Genomic DNA, 14787 nt, shown 5'->3' with positions numbered 1-14787 from the left:
GAATCGGTTCCCGGGTGATTCTCGCGCTTGCTGCTGCTCGGCCGCGGCCGCCGAGGGAGGAGCTGCAGCGCGCCGGGGTTGAGGCCTCGCGCCGCCCGGGGGACTGGAACTGAAGGCGCAGTGCGGAGTGGCACCTGGGCCTTGAGCGCCGCGGCGGTAGGCACCGGCGCTGCTGTTTTTTCTCCTTTCCCCCAATATGGCAGCGGCGGGCCGCGGCGGGCCCTCGGTGGGGACTGGAGAGGGCGGCGGAGGCGGCGGCTGCAGGTCGGTATACTTGTTTGACCGGCGCGAGAAGGAGTCGGAGCTCGGCGACCGGGTGGTGCAGATCGGAGAGCGCTCGGACTTCGCGGGATTCCGCGCTTCTGTGTGTCAGGTGCGCGAAGGGTCCAAGAGGGATGCGCGGGGAGAGTTTGGGTTGAGAGAGTGACGAGAAACCCAAGTTTCTCACTAAGGGCAATAAACCTGTCACCCGGCCCTGGTACAGCGGCCTTGGCTTCTCCCTCCCCGGTGCCCGCCATCTCCATGGCCGGGCGTCAGGAAGCCTTGGGTAGTTCCTACCCCGGGACTCGGAGTGTAGAGCCGGCTCCTCCTTGGGCCTCCCTCTGCCCCTGCCCTTTAATCGGGGGGTGGGGAGTGGAGTTGTCTCGCTGCTCAGGGTTTGAGACCTCGGGTTTAATTGGCTTGTGGCGACCTTAGTAGTCAAAGGCCTTATAGCTCATCTTTTAGGAGGGAAAGCTACTTGTGTGTCTTTCGTGTGGAACTTTTATTTTATTTTTAAAGAAGAGAGAGTTATCTGTGATGGCTTTGTTAGGAATGTTTTGATGGTTAGAAGTTGTGAAATTCCTGGAGTCGATTGACCTCAGGTTCATTAAATGATGGAGTAGTTAATTTTTCCGGTCGTTCTGTCACGGTTTGCAGATCCGCGCCGGCAGGCTCCTTCCGTAGTGAGAACAGTTGTCCAAGTTAGCCTCGCAGGTGGACCTGACCTTCTGGTTTTCTGAACCCTAGCCCTTGGGTGTTCCTGAGCTAGCTCGAAGGGTGTCCTTGGGTAGCTGTGGAACACCAGAGAAGGGGTGTGTGTGTGTGTGCGTACATGTGTATACACACACACACCCACACATACGTACCCACTATATTAGTTTGCTTTAAAAATTAATGACTAAGTAGGGAAACCACTTTAAACTGTGAAGTGTTTTATAGATATGAAGTGATGGTGGTGCCCGACTTTAAAGAAGGGTTAGTGTCATGCCCTGCATTAATCATAGGAAGTTCTTTTTAAGCTATAAAGAATTCTTAGCCACCAAGCAAAAAGAAGTTTGTGTGTAACAGTGTTTTTTAACTTCAATAGGCTGATGATTTAGTACTGTTTTAGAGACATAACTCTTTATAGCTGCTGAAATGATTGAAATCAAGACCCATAGTATACAAGGGATGTGAGAGCAAGGACTATGATTTGTTCACAGCTGTATTCCCAGTGTCTAGAACTGCCTGGCTCATAGTCATTGCCCAAATTAGAATGAGTATTTGAATGAAGACAAACATGTATGAACTTAGAAGTTCATTCTGTGCCTTGATATGGCAGATTCTCATGTGTTTGAAGAATGAATGAAAGAATGCTTATCTTTTTTGATGAATGTTTTGTATTCAAAACTGTCCCACAAAAAGGAAACTCTTTATGTTTATTATTTTTATTGTAAAAATATTAGCACATTAGAGAAAATATAGAACCAAAAGGAAAAAGTAAATCTTTACTCACTGTAAAACTTATAACCACTCTTAGCTCTTGGGGCTATTTCTTTGTATCCTTAGCCCACATTTTTTTAAATTGTTAAATTTATTGGGGTGACATTGGTTGATAACATTATATAATTTTCAAGTATACAGTTCTACAATATATTATCTGTATATTGCACTGTGAGCTCACCACCCCAATCTAGACCCCAATTTTTTTAAATAGCTGTAATGCATATGATAGTCTATTTTTTTCACTTAATATTGCTGGTGTTTTTCTATTTTAATGCAAGTCTTCATAAAGTTTGAAATAATCTGTTTAGGACCACTGTTTACATAACTAAATCTTTACTTTTTGTCGACATTTACATTACTTTCAATTTTAAGTGATGCCATGATAAACATCTTTGAACACATAGTCTTTCGAGTCTTTATTTTTTTTTTTTTTTAAGAATCTTTGAAGTGAAACTCCTGGATCAAAGGTCAGGAACGTTTTTAAAGTTCTTGATACATATTTTTAAATTGCTTTTCATAAAGGCTATACTAATTTATCTTCCCTTTAGAAGTAAATTCTCCCCTGTGAGAAGTCTCAGTACCTGTTAGCTAAGGGAAGTATTATTAGCCTCTTATTACAGAAGTGGAAATTCACTTTTGGAGATGGTGATTCACTTAATTTAAGTAAGACAGATAATACAGTCAAATTAGGATTCAAACCCAGAATCTATATTTTCTGTTATACCACTCTGCCTCAAAATGAAGTTCTTTGTTATAGAGAACAGATATATGTATACATATATATTTCATTCTTTCAATATTTTAACTTGAAAATCAAGGAAAATATTTCCTTTGACTAATTCTTTACCTCCTTCTTCCTATTTTTTCCTACTACAACAGATGAAGGTTAAATTTGATTAGTGAAGGAAGAGCTAGTAAGAAAAAGAAAAGGAAGACTCTTTTTCAGAATTTACTTTTTAAAGCATTAGATTATGTCACTTAATCCTGTAACCTTGTCTCCATTACATACTTGAAAAACTGAATTAAATTACTGAATTAACTTCCAGGGTTATACAGTTAATGAGCAGTGAAACTGGGATTGGAATTTAGATATGTTTGATTCTACAGTTGTTGTTGTTTTTTTTTAAACCCTCCACGTTGCCCACACTATCTTCTAAAGCCTTCATTTTCCTTGTTAGGTGGAGGAGGAAAAATAGTGCACTATTTTAAAGCTTTTCATTAAAACTTAAACCAGTAACGGTTTGTAGTGCTAGAAAGTATTATGGATCCTAAACTGTTATTTGGGAATACTAACTTCGAGGAAAAAGGGAGCAATCAAGAGGAAGGAAGAAGAAAAGGCAGATAGGGAAGAAGCCCTTAGACCTGTGGTAAACAGCTGGCTATTGACTCACCTGAGGAATCAAAGATTAGAAAATCAGTCATTTGGCTAGTTCTTAAATATGGACAGATATTAAATCCCATGTATGTAAACCCTCCTTTCCAACCCCAATTTTGAGGAAATCCCTACTTTTTCCTTTGTATGGTTCCACTGTACTTTATTATACCTTGTTATACCATGGCACTTGTTATACCATCGTACTTTTTTTTATACTATATGCTCCTTGAGGGCAAGAGCCTTCCCTAATAATTTATAGCTGTTTAGTTAATGAATCAATCTCTTACTTCCTCAAAAAAATTTTGTGCATAGGGTACATTGTGTTTAAAATTGCAAAAGATGGAAAGAAAAAAAGAAAAGTAGATGTAGGAAAGAATAGAATAGTAACCTAAAGAGAGTTCATAAATGGGAGTTCATTTGAGATAATATGTATCTTAACACCAATGCTGAGCCATGAAACCTGCTTTGAGTTTCTTACAGGTCAAAACAAAGAAGCAAAGATAACTGATAGAAAGTCCACAACATCCATAAAATAAAAACATTCCCATTTCTAGGGCAACAAAGCTTTGATTTGAGCAAAATTTCCTCCTAGATTCCTTACAAATCCTGACTTTGATAAAATGGACAACAACCTTACAGATAGGAAAGGCTGCTTATCTTGTCCTTTAATACAGGGTAAGGTATATGTTGTTTAGGGTAGTGCAAGCTGCTTTAACCCGTTACCACCAGAATTTTGTAGAGATTTCTCATTGAAGTGCAATATGGGTGTTCCTGGTTTGGGGGTGATTCAGGGACAGAGCCATTGGATATAATGCCAAAGCACAAATCATTAAAGGCTAGTTTACAGTTTTAGAGCAGTGCATTGAGGTATGTAGTTTCTGATTGACTTAATGCATGGATACAAGTTAAAGTATTTGAAGGTTTTTATGGACTGCTGTTTATAAATATTTTAAAATTGGTTTTTGAGAGAAGTTGGGTAGCAGATAGGTTGAAGCTGACCTAAAGACAGGAAATGCAGGTACTTTATATTACTCATTAAAGGCAGATCCATATGCTTTAACACTTAACTCAGAAGAAAGTGGGATTGAAGTGCTTTTATAAAAATGAGAAAGCCTAATCAAAACTTCTGCCCAAATTGAATGTTATCCTGCTTTCATATAGACAGAGGCAGAGGAAGTGTATCTGTAATCAAGGCCAAGTTAGTACAACTACATGAAAGACTAGTGTACATCTGAACATCTGATAAGATAGATTTTAGATAAAAAATATGGAGAGAGAAGGGTATATCTTGAATAAAAGCATAATGTAAAAATATTTAATTTATGTTTGTGAAATATCACCTATAACAATTATGAATTCAAGAAATAAGTTTTATAGAGAATTATAGGTAAAGCATACAGAAAGATAGTTTATCATAATTGAATAATAGAATTATGGAGAGATTGTATGGCATAGTTAGATATAAATACTTTTCAGATATACTTCATAGACCTTAAAAATTCAATTTACCACAGTTTTCCAGTAACTGTAAGAACACATTTTGTTGTACAGGATGCAGAAGCATGTGCTCAATTGGGACATTGTGGAATAAAATAGTAATGAACTAAAAAACAGAGATTACACAAAATCTAGTAAAGATCTGTAAAGACAATTTTTATTTCTGTTAAACAAATAGAATATTTCCCCCATCAGTATATGTCCATAGCTTGATTTCTCTAGGGTGGAATTCATTGGATATTAGTATCCTTAATTTTACTGAAATACACGAAATTGCTTTTTGATATGGTTGTGCTAATTTTCAGCCCTATCAGCAAGCAATGTGTAAGGCCCAATTTCCCTATATGGTAGCCTATACTTTATGTCATCAGGTTTTAAAAGTTTTGACAGCTTCATGGGAATGGTAATCGAGTTGTTTTAATTTCTCTGTTAACTAGTGACGATGAGCATATTTTCATATTTTCTAGTTTTTTTCCTTTATTGCTTATACTTTTTGTATATTTCCAGAAATCCTTTTCTCTGTCCTCTAAAAATTATTTTCCTATTTTTCCTCAATAATTTTGTATTAATAGTCAGCTTCTTTAATTCTCTTGAGATTTATTTTTGTGTTTTTGAGATGGGGATTTTATTTTACCTGTTTCTATGAAGTTAACCAATTGTCTCAATATCATTCATTGATTAGTTTATTCTTTCCCCACCAATTTGTAATGTCACCTCTCCTATTTGCCAAACTGCCCATGTATGTATGTGTGGGTCTGTTTTAAGGTCCTGTCTTCTCTTCCACTGGTCTATTATAGTGTATTTTAAATTAGAAATTTTTCTTGCAAAAAGCTTCAAACATATATAGAGGTAATAGTATAATGAACCCAAATATATTCATCACCCAGATTCAACAGTTACCAAGTATTTACCACACTAGCATCATCTTTGTCTTTTTTATCTCAGGTCTTAGTTTACTTCACTCCTGTATATGTCAGCATGCATTTCTCTTATCACACCATCAAAAATAACATTTTAATATTATCTAACAGCTCAGTCCATATTTGGATTTCTTAGATTGTCTCAAAAATGTTTTTTTATAGTTGGTTTGTTTAAATCAGGATCCCAACAGGGCCCTCATTGAACTTGGTTTTTTATGTTTACTTCTTTTAAAATTTAGATCATTTGAGCAAACCTTCCTTCCCCCAGTCTCTAGTTTTTCCTGACATTGATCTGTTAAAGAAATCAAGCAGGTTTTTCTTTAATATTCCACTTTCTAGATTTGTCTGTGCTCTTTATGGTGTAATGTAATTTGTTCTATCTCCATATATCATGTAAACTAGAAGTTATTTTTTAAGGCTTGTAATCAAGATTTAGGTTCAACTTCTTTGGGGTGGGGAAGCAAAGAATTCTTCATAGTTTGTTCTGGTATTTTATATTACGTCACATCTGTGGGCACCTAATGTATAGGTATGAGTATTTCACCCACTGAGCAACGCTGAGATAGAATTAGTGGGATTCAGGTAGTTTCAGCTGGATCCCTCTATAATAAAGTTATGATCTAGTGGTTCATCCATTGATGGTGATGTTCTGATTGCCATTCCTCTTGTATTTATTAGCTGGCATTCTTTAAAATAACAACTGTGCTTCATCAGCTAGAGCTATTTGGTTACCATAAAATACAGTTGGTATGAGAAAGCAGGATAAATGCTTTATTCTTTTCCTTTAATTTGTCAGTACTCAGAGTAAGGAGTTGGTACCTTAGTTTCAGTGGTGACCAGTAAAGAAGACTTGAGTATCATTAGTATAGATTTTTTTTCAGTTGTCTTCAGTGGTATGGTTGTCTAGATTAACCAGTCCATCATTACATGAAGCAGAAGTCAGTCTTTTCTCTTAACCGTACATTGTTGTGTTGTTTAATTTTAGAAATAACCTGTGTCTTTTAATTTTAAGGTATGTAAAATGTTAATGACAACATTAACTTATTTTTCTAATTCTAATTTTTTGGCTAGTTGTCAAATTTCAGTTTTTCATGTGTTCATTGGTCATTTATTTGTACTTTTCTCTTTTTGATTGTTCATGTCTCTGTTGTTCTTCACCTTGATTTATGAAGGCTTTTTTCCTCCTAAGGATGCTATCTCCTTTTGCAACCCCCTCCAGAATTTACAATTTGCCTTAATTTTTAAAAGTTACTCTTTTGGAAGGGGTTATAATACAGATTCTTTAATATAAATGTCCTGCATAGCATGATTATTTTTACTTTAGTATTATAAAATATTAACCCTTATTTTCTTCTAGTACTTTTTTTTACATATTTAAATATTTAATCTATATGAATATGTCTTATGTTAATACTTTGCTGCAAATCAATTTACTTCTATATTGACATGAAGTAATGCCATTTCTCTGGGAGGGCCCTGCTGATGTTAAAACCTTCCCAAAATATGTCACCTATTTACTTGTGGTCCTAGGTGGCATATCATAGCAGAAAAATCAAACTTGTTAAGCAAATAAGTAATTTATAGATTTGTATTTAATTATGAAAAGGCAAAATTTAAAAATATCAGGACATTTCTTAGATAAATAAACATAGTAATTATTGCAAAGATTATAATACACTACCAGTATTTTCATATTCTTGAAAACTTGATTGGGGCATTTATTTTCTTTGTGTAATAATTGATTTTATTCCTATTGTTTTGGATAGACGCTTGGCATTTCACCTGAAGAGAAATTTGTTATTACAACAACAAGTAGGAAAGAAATTACCTGTGATAACTTTGGTAAGCAATGTTAAGTTCATGCTTTTATGTTTAATACGTTCTAGTACATCATAGGATGATAGCTATTTGATTACATAGATAAGCATCTAAAAACTTGATGATTTTGGTTACTTTGTTAGGATGGGGCAGGAAACTGTATGTTCACAGTTTGTGCAGAGGTCTTATTTTTCAAGCAAGTTTATAAAAAAGTTGTTGATACCATTTATGGCAACAGAAGACCTCTGGCTAGGTACAGCACATAGCCACCGGTCTTCATTCTTCATGTGGGCCCTGAAGAAGCTAATTTTCCGGGGGCCGGCCAGAAGGCTGCCGGTTCGATTCCCGCATGGGCCAGTGGGCTCTCAACCCACAAGGTTGCCAGTTCGATTCCTCGACTCCGGCAAGGGATGGTGGGCAGCGCCCCCTGCAACTAAAATTGAACACAGCACCTTGAATTGAGCTGCCGCTGAGCTCCCAGATGGTCCCAGATGGCTCAGTTGGTTGGAGCGCGTCCTCTCAACCACAAGGTTGCCGGTTCGACTCCTACAGGGGATGGTGGGCTGCACCCTCTGCAACTGGCAATGGCAACTGGTCCTGGAGCTGAGCTGCGCCCTCCACAACTAAGACTGAAAGGACAACAACTTGAAGCTGAATGGTACCCTCCACAACTAAGATTGAAAGGACAACAACTTGACTTGGAAAAAAGTCCTGGAAGTACACACTGTTCCCCAATAAAGTCCTGTTCCCCTTCCCCAATAAAATCTTTAAAAAAAGAAAAAAGATTCTCTCTTTGTTAAAAAAAAAAAAAAAAAAAAGCAGCTAATTTTCCAACCTAACTTGGATTCTTCCATTGCCTTTTTTTTACTCAGTTAGATTCTAAAACCTGCCAATTTTTCATACCTGACTCCTTTTGAATTTAACTATTCTTCATTTCTGTTGATACCACTCTAAAGTAGTTCCTCATCTGATTTCCCGGGATAATTTTACTTACTAGGACTTGAGGGTTTCAGATAAGTGGAAGTATTTGGGCCTGTTCAACTGATAGTCTTAACAAAACACAACTGAATTTATATATTGAGCCATTGTTTGAGGTTTGCCTGTACCATCTTGAAAGATATTTCATAGATAAAATTTGCATATTCAAAATTATAAATTCATTGTGTTTCTGATACGACCTTTTGATTACAGATGAAACTGTTAAAGATGGAGTTACTCTGTACCTGCTACAGTCAGTGGATCAGTTATTATTAACAGCTACAAAAGAACGAATTGAATTCCTACCTCATTATGATACACTGGTTAAAAGTGGCATGTATGAATATTATGCAAGTGAAGGACAAAATCCTTTGCGTAAGTATTCCATTTATACTAATTTTGATAAATGATTACTCTTCGTTATCCCTGATCACATGTACCATTCCTTCACTTTAAAAAATTATCTCATTGTACTTTATTAGAAGACTGATAAGTCATTGTGAGCTTCCTTGCTTCAGCCTCTTGATCACAATATAATTCTTTTTTTACCGAAGTCATCTTACTTCATAGTAAAGATACTTCCTTTAAAACTAACCTAGTATTAGAATTCATTCCCTCAACCCATAAGAGATCGTGTATCTACACATTTTTCTATCTCATGTATACATGGGCCTCCTACAGACCTCTCCCAATTGAGAAAAGAATTGTTTTACCCTGCAAATTTGTATAGCTAAACTGTACATGTCAGTGGTCTGTGTTCTGATCTTCATTTCTTTATTATTTCCTTCTTTACTACTTGCCAGTTTTTATCCTACCTTTGGATTGTTTGCTAGTGATCTTTACAAATCAGTTGATTTAAAGAGTCCTCTGTCTGGACCCTGCCGAAGTCTTTAATAGACTTAGATGTTCATTATTAATTTGCTTATTAAAATACATATTTTTAATTGTGTATGCATTGTAGTTTGTAGGAAATTGGAAAACAGTAGGTAAGCAAAAAGAACACTAAGAATATCCATATTTCTACCATCGTGATAAAACCACCACTAACACTTTGGTGTTAATCATTTCAGACCTTTTCATATTGTTTGGGTTTTTTTTCTATTTTAGTGGTTTTTATATGATGCATACTACTTTAACCTAGATTTTTGTTTAAAATAAAATGAACATCTTTAATACATATGCTAGTGCATATTTTTAAGGTTAAACACTATTTAGATAACAATATATTGAATAGCGTTCTGTTATTAGACATTTAGGTTCAATTTTTTTATTATTACAAATGACTGAATATTCTTGTGACTAAATTTTTGTGCCCATCCTTACCTTAAGTGTTACTAATACTGTTACTGCTATCAGCTGCAGAGCCAGTTATTGTGTCAAGTGCTTCATGAGCATTTTTCTCATTTAACCTTTGATCTTATGTGGTAGCTAATGGTAGGTAATGACCCCAGTTTGCAGAAGAAACTGAGGCTAAGAAATTTTAGGTAACTTGCCGAAGGCCACCCTACTAGTAAGTGTCAGAGCTAGGATTTGAACCCTAGCAGAGTGACTTCAGAGTTTGAACTCGTAACCAGTATATTTATTACCTCTGACATTGTTCTTTTCATACAAAAAAAGCTCTTTATTTCTCCAATCTTAAAAACATAATCTTCTTCCATCAGCTGCTGCCCAGATTTTTACTCCTGTTTACAACAAAACGACTTGAAAGAATTGACTATATTCACTGTCAGCAATGCCTTTCCTCCCATTCTCTCCTATTCACTCTCTTGTTCTTTCTTTTTTAAGGTTACCAGTGACTAAATCCAGTGATCAATTTTCAGTTCTCATTTTACTCAAGACGTTATTTAACACAGTTTATCACTTGCTCCTTGATATAATCTTTACTTGAATTTTAAGAGAACACACTCTCTTTATTTTCTTTCTACCACTGGCTGCCTTCTTTCTTCTCTTTCTCCACCTTTTAAAATAATTTATTCAGATATAATTGACATATCTCCCTACCTTCTTAAATGTTGAAGTGTCCCAGGGCTTAGTCCTTGGTCCCTTATTTTCTCCTCCTCACTTGTTAATCCCATCCAAACTCATGGCTCCAAATAGCATCTTTACGGCAGTGAATCAAATGGAGGTGGTGAGAAATGGTCATTTTTAGTTAAATATTGAAAATAATGCTAGACTTACCTCCTGAATTCCAGTTTTGTCTAGCCAACTGTCCACGTGGCATCTCCACTAGAATATCTAAGATGGTAACCTCGATCTGTTCACTGAATCCTATACTGCACATAGTTTTCCCATCCCAATTGATCATTGCTCTGTCCTTCCAGTTTCTTAAGTCAAAAATCAAATTAATTCTTCCGTGTCTCCTATAGTTCATTCAATGCCAGAAAATCCTGTTGACAGTATCTTCTGTCTTTATCTAGAAATGACCATTTCTCACTACTTCTGTTGCTAACACCAGGTTTGAGGAACCATTGTATCACCTAGATTATATATTGGCCTCTTAATTCATCTCTCTTGTCATGCCTGTCCACATAAGGGTTGACAAGTCAGATTGTGTTATTCTTCTACTGAAAACACTCATGGCTCCCATTTCACTTAAGAGGATAGGCCAAAATCTTTACATTTACATACTGGCCTTCGCAGTTCTGCTTAATACCTCTCTTGACTTTGTTTCCACCCTCTTCTCCTTGCTTGTTCACTCCAGTGCCAGCTTTTTACTTAGCTTAGGTCTCTCTGCCTGGGATGCTCTTTCAGTCCCTGTCTCATTCCCTTATCTCATTCAAGTCTTGTTTATCTGTCACCTTCTGAACAAAACTTGCCTTGATCACCCTATTTAAAAATGCAACTGTGTTCCGTTTATGCCTTTATACTGTTTTTGATCTCTTCTCTCTCCCTTCTTTCTCCCTTCTTTTCTCCATAGCATATACCACCTTCTAAGATGCTAAAGAATTTACTATTTATTATGATTATATTTGATTTCTCATGTTTCGCCACTAGAATGTTAACTCCACAAGAACAGGACTTTTATCTGTTGTGTTCAGTTCATAGAACAATGCCTGGCAAATAATAGGTTCTTAAATGTTTCCATATTGAGTGAATCTTTAATTCTTTCTCTGGGGATAAATTTCAAATGCACAATCATGAAGTCAGTAGATATATGCATTTCTAAGACTTTTAATATAGATTACTTATCTTCCAGATTGGTTGTATCAGGTTTCATTCCTGCCATCATTATATGAAGCAGAGCATCTCACTATTTACAAATTATTACTTTTGATTTTTGTGACTTACATTCCTGGGTCGTTCCCTTACCTGTCTTTCCTTTGCCTTCGGTGTTAATTCTGGTTATTCTTGACAGTATGGTGGACATTTCTTCAAGTCATGCTGGCCTTTTCTTTTTATACTTTTATCTTAGTGAACTGATTCAAGCCTTAACAATTCTGTCATTGAAGCAAAAATCTTTATCCCTGCCTGTCTTTATTCTCTCAGAGATGTTCCAATTCCCTATTGAACATCTCACTGAACTTGATATGGTGGTAAGGCATAGCACCTAAAACTAAATTTTTCTTTTCTCCCTTCTAAATTTTCCGTTTATGGGAAATATGACCATTTATCCAGTCCTCTGAAGCAAAGACTCAAGACCATCTCGGATTTCTGTTTCTTTTAATTAGATACTAAAATTTACTTATTTCTTCCTTCCAAATTTCTCTTAACTCTTTTTTTTCCCTCCCTTTTCGTCTGTGTCCCTTCTCCATTTTTTAGAGTTACTACCCTTAGCCAGATCTTTTGTACATGTCTGATTTCTAGCTAGTTTTATAAACATAACCACCCTGAAAGTCTTCAGAGTATGGATGTACTTGCTGGAGTGCTACTCTGTGGATTAATTATAGTTTTAGTTGGGTTAAGTTTCAGGGGAAGTAAGAGACATAAATTTGGTGTGTTCCCCTTTTTAATTAAGGGAATAAAAAATGGGAAATAATTTGAGTAGTGACCTTGAAAAAAGGAAAATATTAGAAACAATGCAGAACCGGTGGTAAATGGAACATCAAGTTGGTTGTGTAGTAGAAAGTCAATAGTTCTGTGTCGGTTAAGCAAGACATGTTCTGCCACTTGACAAGTTGCTGTTATTGATAAGATTTCTATATCTAAATTAGCTCTTAATAGACACTTTCATAGTTGCTTTGTATTTGCCTCATATCTCTATTTGTGCTTGCTTTTGACATCTGCTTAATGTAATTGCCTACCACAATTACATTTGATTTTAAGTACTATTTGATTTTACGGTTATGGTCTTCTGTCTCCTATGTCTGTGTATCTGTCTTTAGATTATAAACTCCTTGAGGCCAGGAAGCATGGCTGGTTGACTCATTGTGTATAATGCTATATAAATATTGGTTGATGACCGTTTTTTTATGCTGGTGGTGATTGGTGATGATGCCTTTAATTATGTATTGCATTATTAGGATCTGTATAATACTTTAATTCTAGTTCTTTGAGAAATAGTAGTGATGACTTAAGGTACTTCAGAGTTTCTACTACTTGGAACTTCTATATGAAATATTTGGGAGGGAAAATTTAAGCAATAATCTTTTCTCATTCTCTTCCAGCATTTGCTCTTGCAGAATTAATTGACAATTCATTGTCTGCTACTTCTTGTAACACTGGAATTAGAAGAATACAGATCAAATTGGTAAGAAAATAGTACTATAAAGCAATTTAACTTTTCCTTTTGTAGAAGTAGTATAAGTTCATTGGAGAAAAATTAGAAAAAAAGATAAACTAAAAGTAGAAATAATTGCTATCTTTTCATCCATTGTTAAAATTTTTTCATGTGCCTTTTTTTTCTGTGCATAGATGTATATATGTGTGATCATAGTGTACATTTTGTTTTTTTGTGATCTTAAATATTTTCATATCATGAATATTCTACAATATAATGTACTATTGCTGCAGTTTGGTTTATTGGCTGTAATATAAATTATAATATAAATTATAAATATAATATTAATCAGCCTACTGTTGTTGAACATTTAAGTTTTTTTCCTGTATTTTTGCCATTGTAAGCAATACTGGCATGATAAACATCCGTATAGGTCTTGCTACACGTCAGTGATTAATTCCTCAAGCTAAATTCTAAGAAATGAAATTTCTGGGTTAAAGGACGTGAAGAATTCTAAGGCTTTTTTGATTCATACAGCTGAAATATCTTTTAGGCAGCTGTATTTATACTTCCATCAGCAATGTATGAGTGAGCCCACTGAATCACTTTTTCTATATTTAACTTTTCATGTTTTTAATATTGATTTTACTTTTCCTGTCTTTTTGAACTTATTTTATTTCATAGCATTTTGATGAAACACAAGGAAAACCTGCCGTTGCAGTGATAGATAATGGAAGAGGAATGACCTCTAAACAGCTTAACAACTGGGCCGTGTATAGGTTGTCAAAATTTACAAGGCAAGGTGACTTTGAAAGGTTAGAAAACCTTAATCATTTTTTTATGGGCAGCTGGGTGTTTTAATAAGTATAAGAATTCATGTATTTTTTTAGTTACACATGATGCATTGGAGGTTTTGATGTTATCAGAATATTTATTTAGATTTTATATTATAGAATTTTTATGATCAATACTTAGTTTAGAAATAGTCAAAACTACATAAATCATGTTGTGCTCTTCCATTGAACAATTTTTTAACATTTCCTGAGGTATGTAGGAGTTATGTTGTTATGTTGAGTACTTTGGAGCTTTTTCCCCTTATTAAGTTTTAGAGCAGTAGAATGGTTTTCAAATAGGCTTTGGGGGGGTAGTGCCATGTGGCTCAGGCGGTTGGAGCACCGTGCTCCTAACGTGTGCTACCGTGAGTGGTTGGTGGCCGGCAGCCATGAGTGACCAGCAGCCATCGTAAGTGGCCGGCAGCCGATGAGAGCAGCCGTGGGCTGCTGCGAGCTGCCATGAGCGGCCAACCAACGACTGGCGACTGACTGCCTCGACTGCCTCAACTGGGTGGAGCGCAAGGCTCATAATACCAGCATGGGCCAGGGAACTGCGCCCTACAACTAAACTGAGTAACGGGGGCAGGCGCAAAATTAAATAAATATAAATTTTCTAAAAAATATAAATTTTCTAAAAAAAATTTAGAAATCACCCGATACCACTTTTAAAATAGCTGGTGAACCACACATAGTTCTGTTGAGCTCACTATGCTCTACTTTCAGGTCTCTGTGTTATAATTTCTGTGTTACAAAATGTTCACAGCTGTTAGGGAATAGAATTTAGTCAGGAGTTTTGTATCAGAATGTGCTTGTAGAAAATATCCTTAATGAAAATGTCTTAGAGGATACAAAATATGCTAGAAGCTGTCAGGGATATAAAGGTTTAGGTCCTTGGAATATAGCTACCGATAAATTCTAGTAAGTGCAATGACCCACAAATGTTTTGATATTTTAAGCTCTGTT

The 14787-nt window shown here is 35.9% G+C and overlaps 1 protein-coding gene across 1 annotated transcript in view; it reads left to right on the top strand.

Moving 5' to 3' along the window:
• SMCHD1 (structural maintenance of chromosomes flexible hinge domain containing 1) overlaps positions 1-14787 on the top strand; it is a 146036-nt gene continuing 131249 nt past the window's right edge. Inside the window, exons 1-5 of the mRNA XM_033087399.1 lie at positions 1-373; positions 7305-7380; positions 8548-8709; positions 12939-13021; positions 13676-13806. Of these exons, the coding sequence (XP_032943290.1) occupies positions 197-373; positions 7305-7380; positions 8548-8709; positions 12939-13021; positions 13676-13806 (629 nt within the window). The 5' untranslated portion in view covers positions 1-196. The remainder of the gene's footprint in view (positions 374-7304; positions 7381-8547; positions 8710-12938; positions 13022-13675; positions 13807-14787) is intronic.

The sequence above is a fragment of the Rhinolophus ferrumequinum genome, chromosome 19 (assembly GCF_004115265.2).
Source record: "Rhinolophus ferrumequinum isolate MPI-CBG mRhiFer1 chromosome 19, mRhiFer1_v1.p, whole genome shotgun sequence".
Lineage (NCBI taxonomy): Eukaryota > Metazoa > Chordata > Mammalia > Chiroptera > Rhinolophidae > Rhinolophus > Rhinolophus ferrumequinum.
Note: the sequence above shows the minus strand (reverse complement) of the source record. Positions and strands in the feature narration are given on the sequence as shown.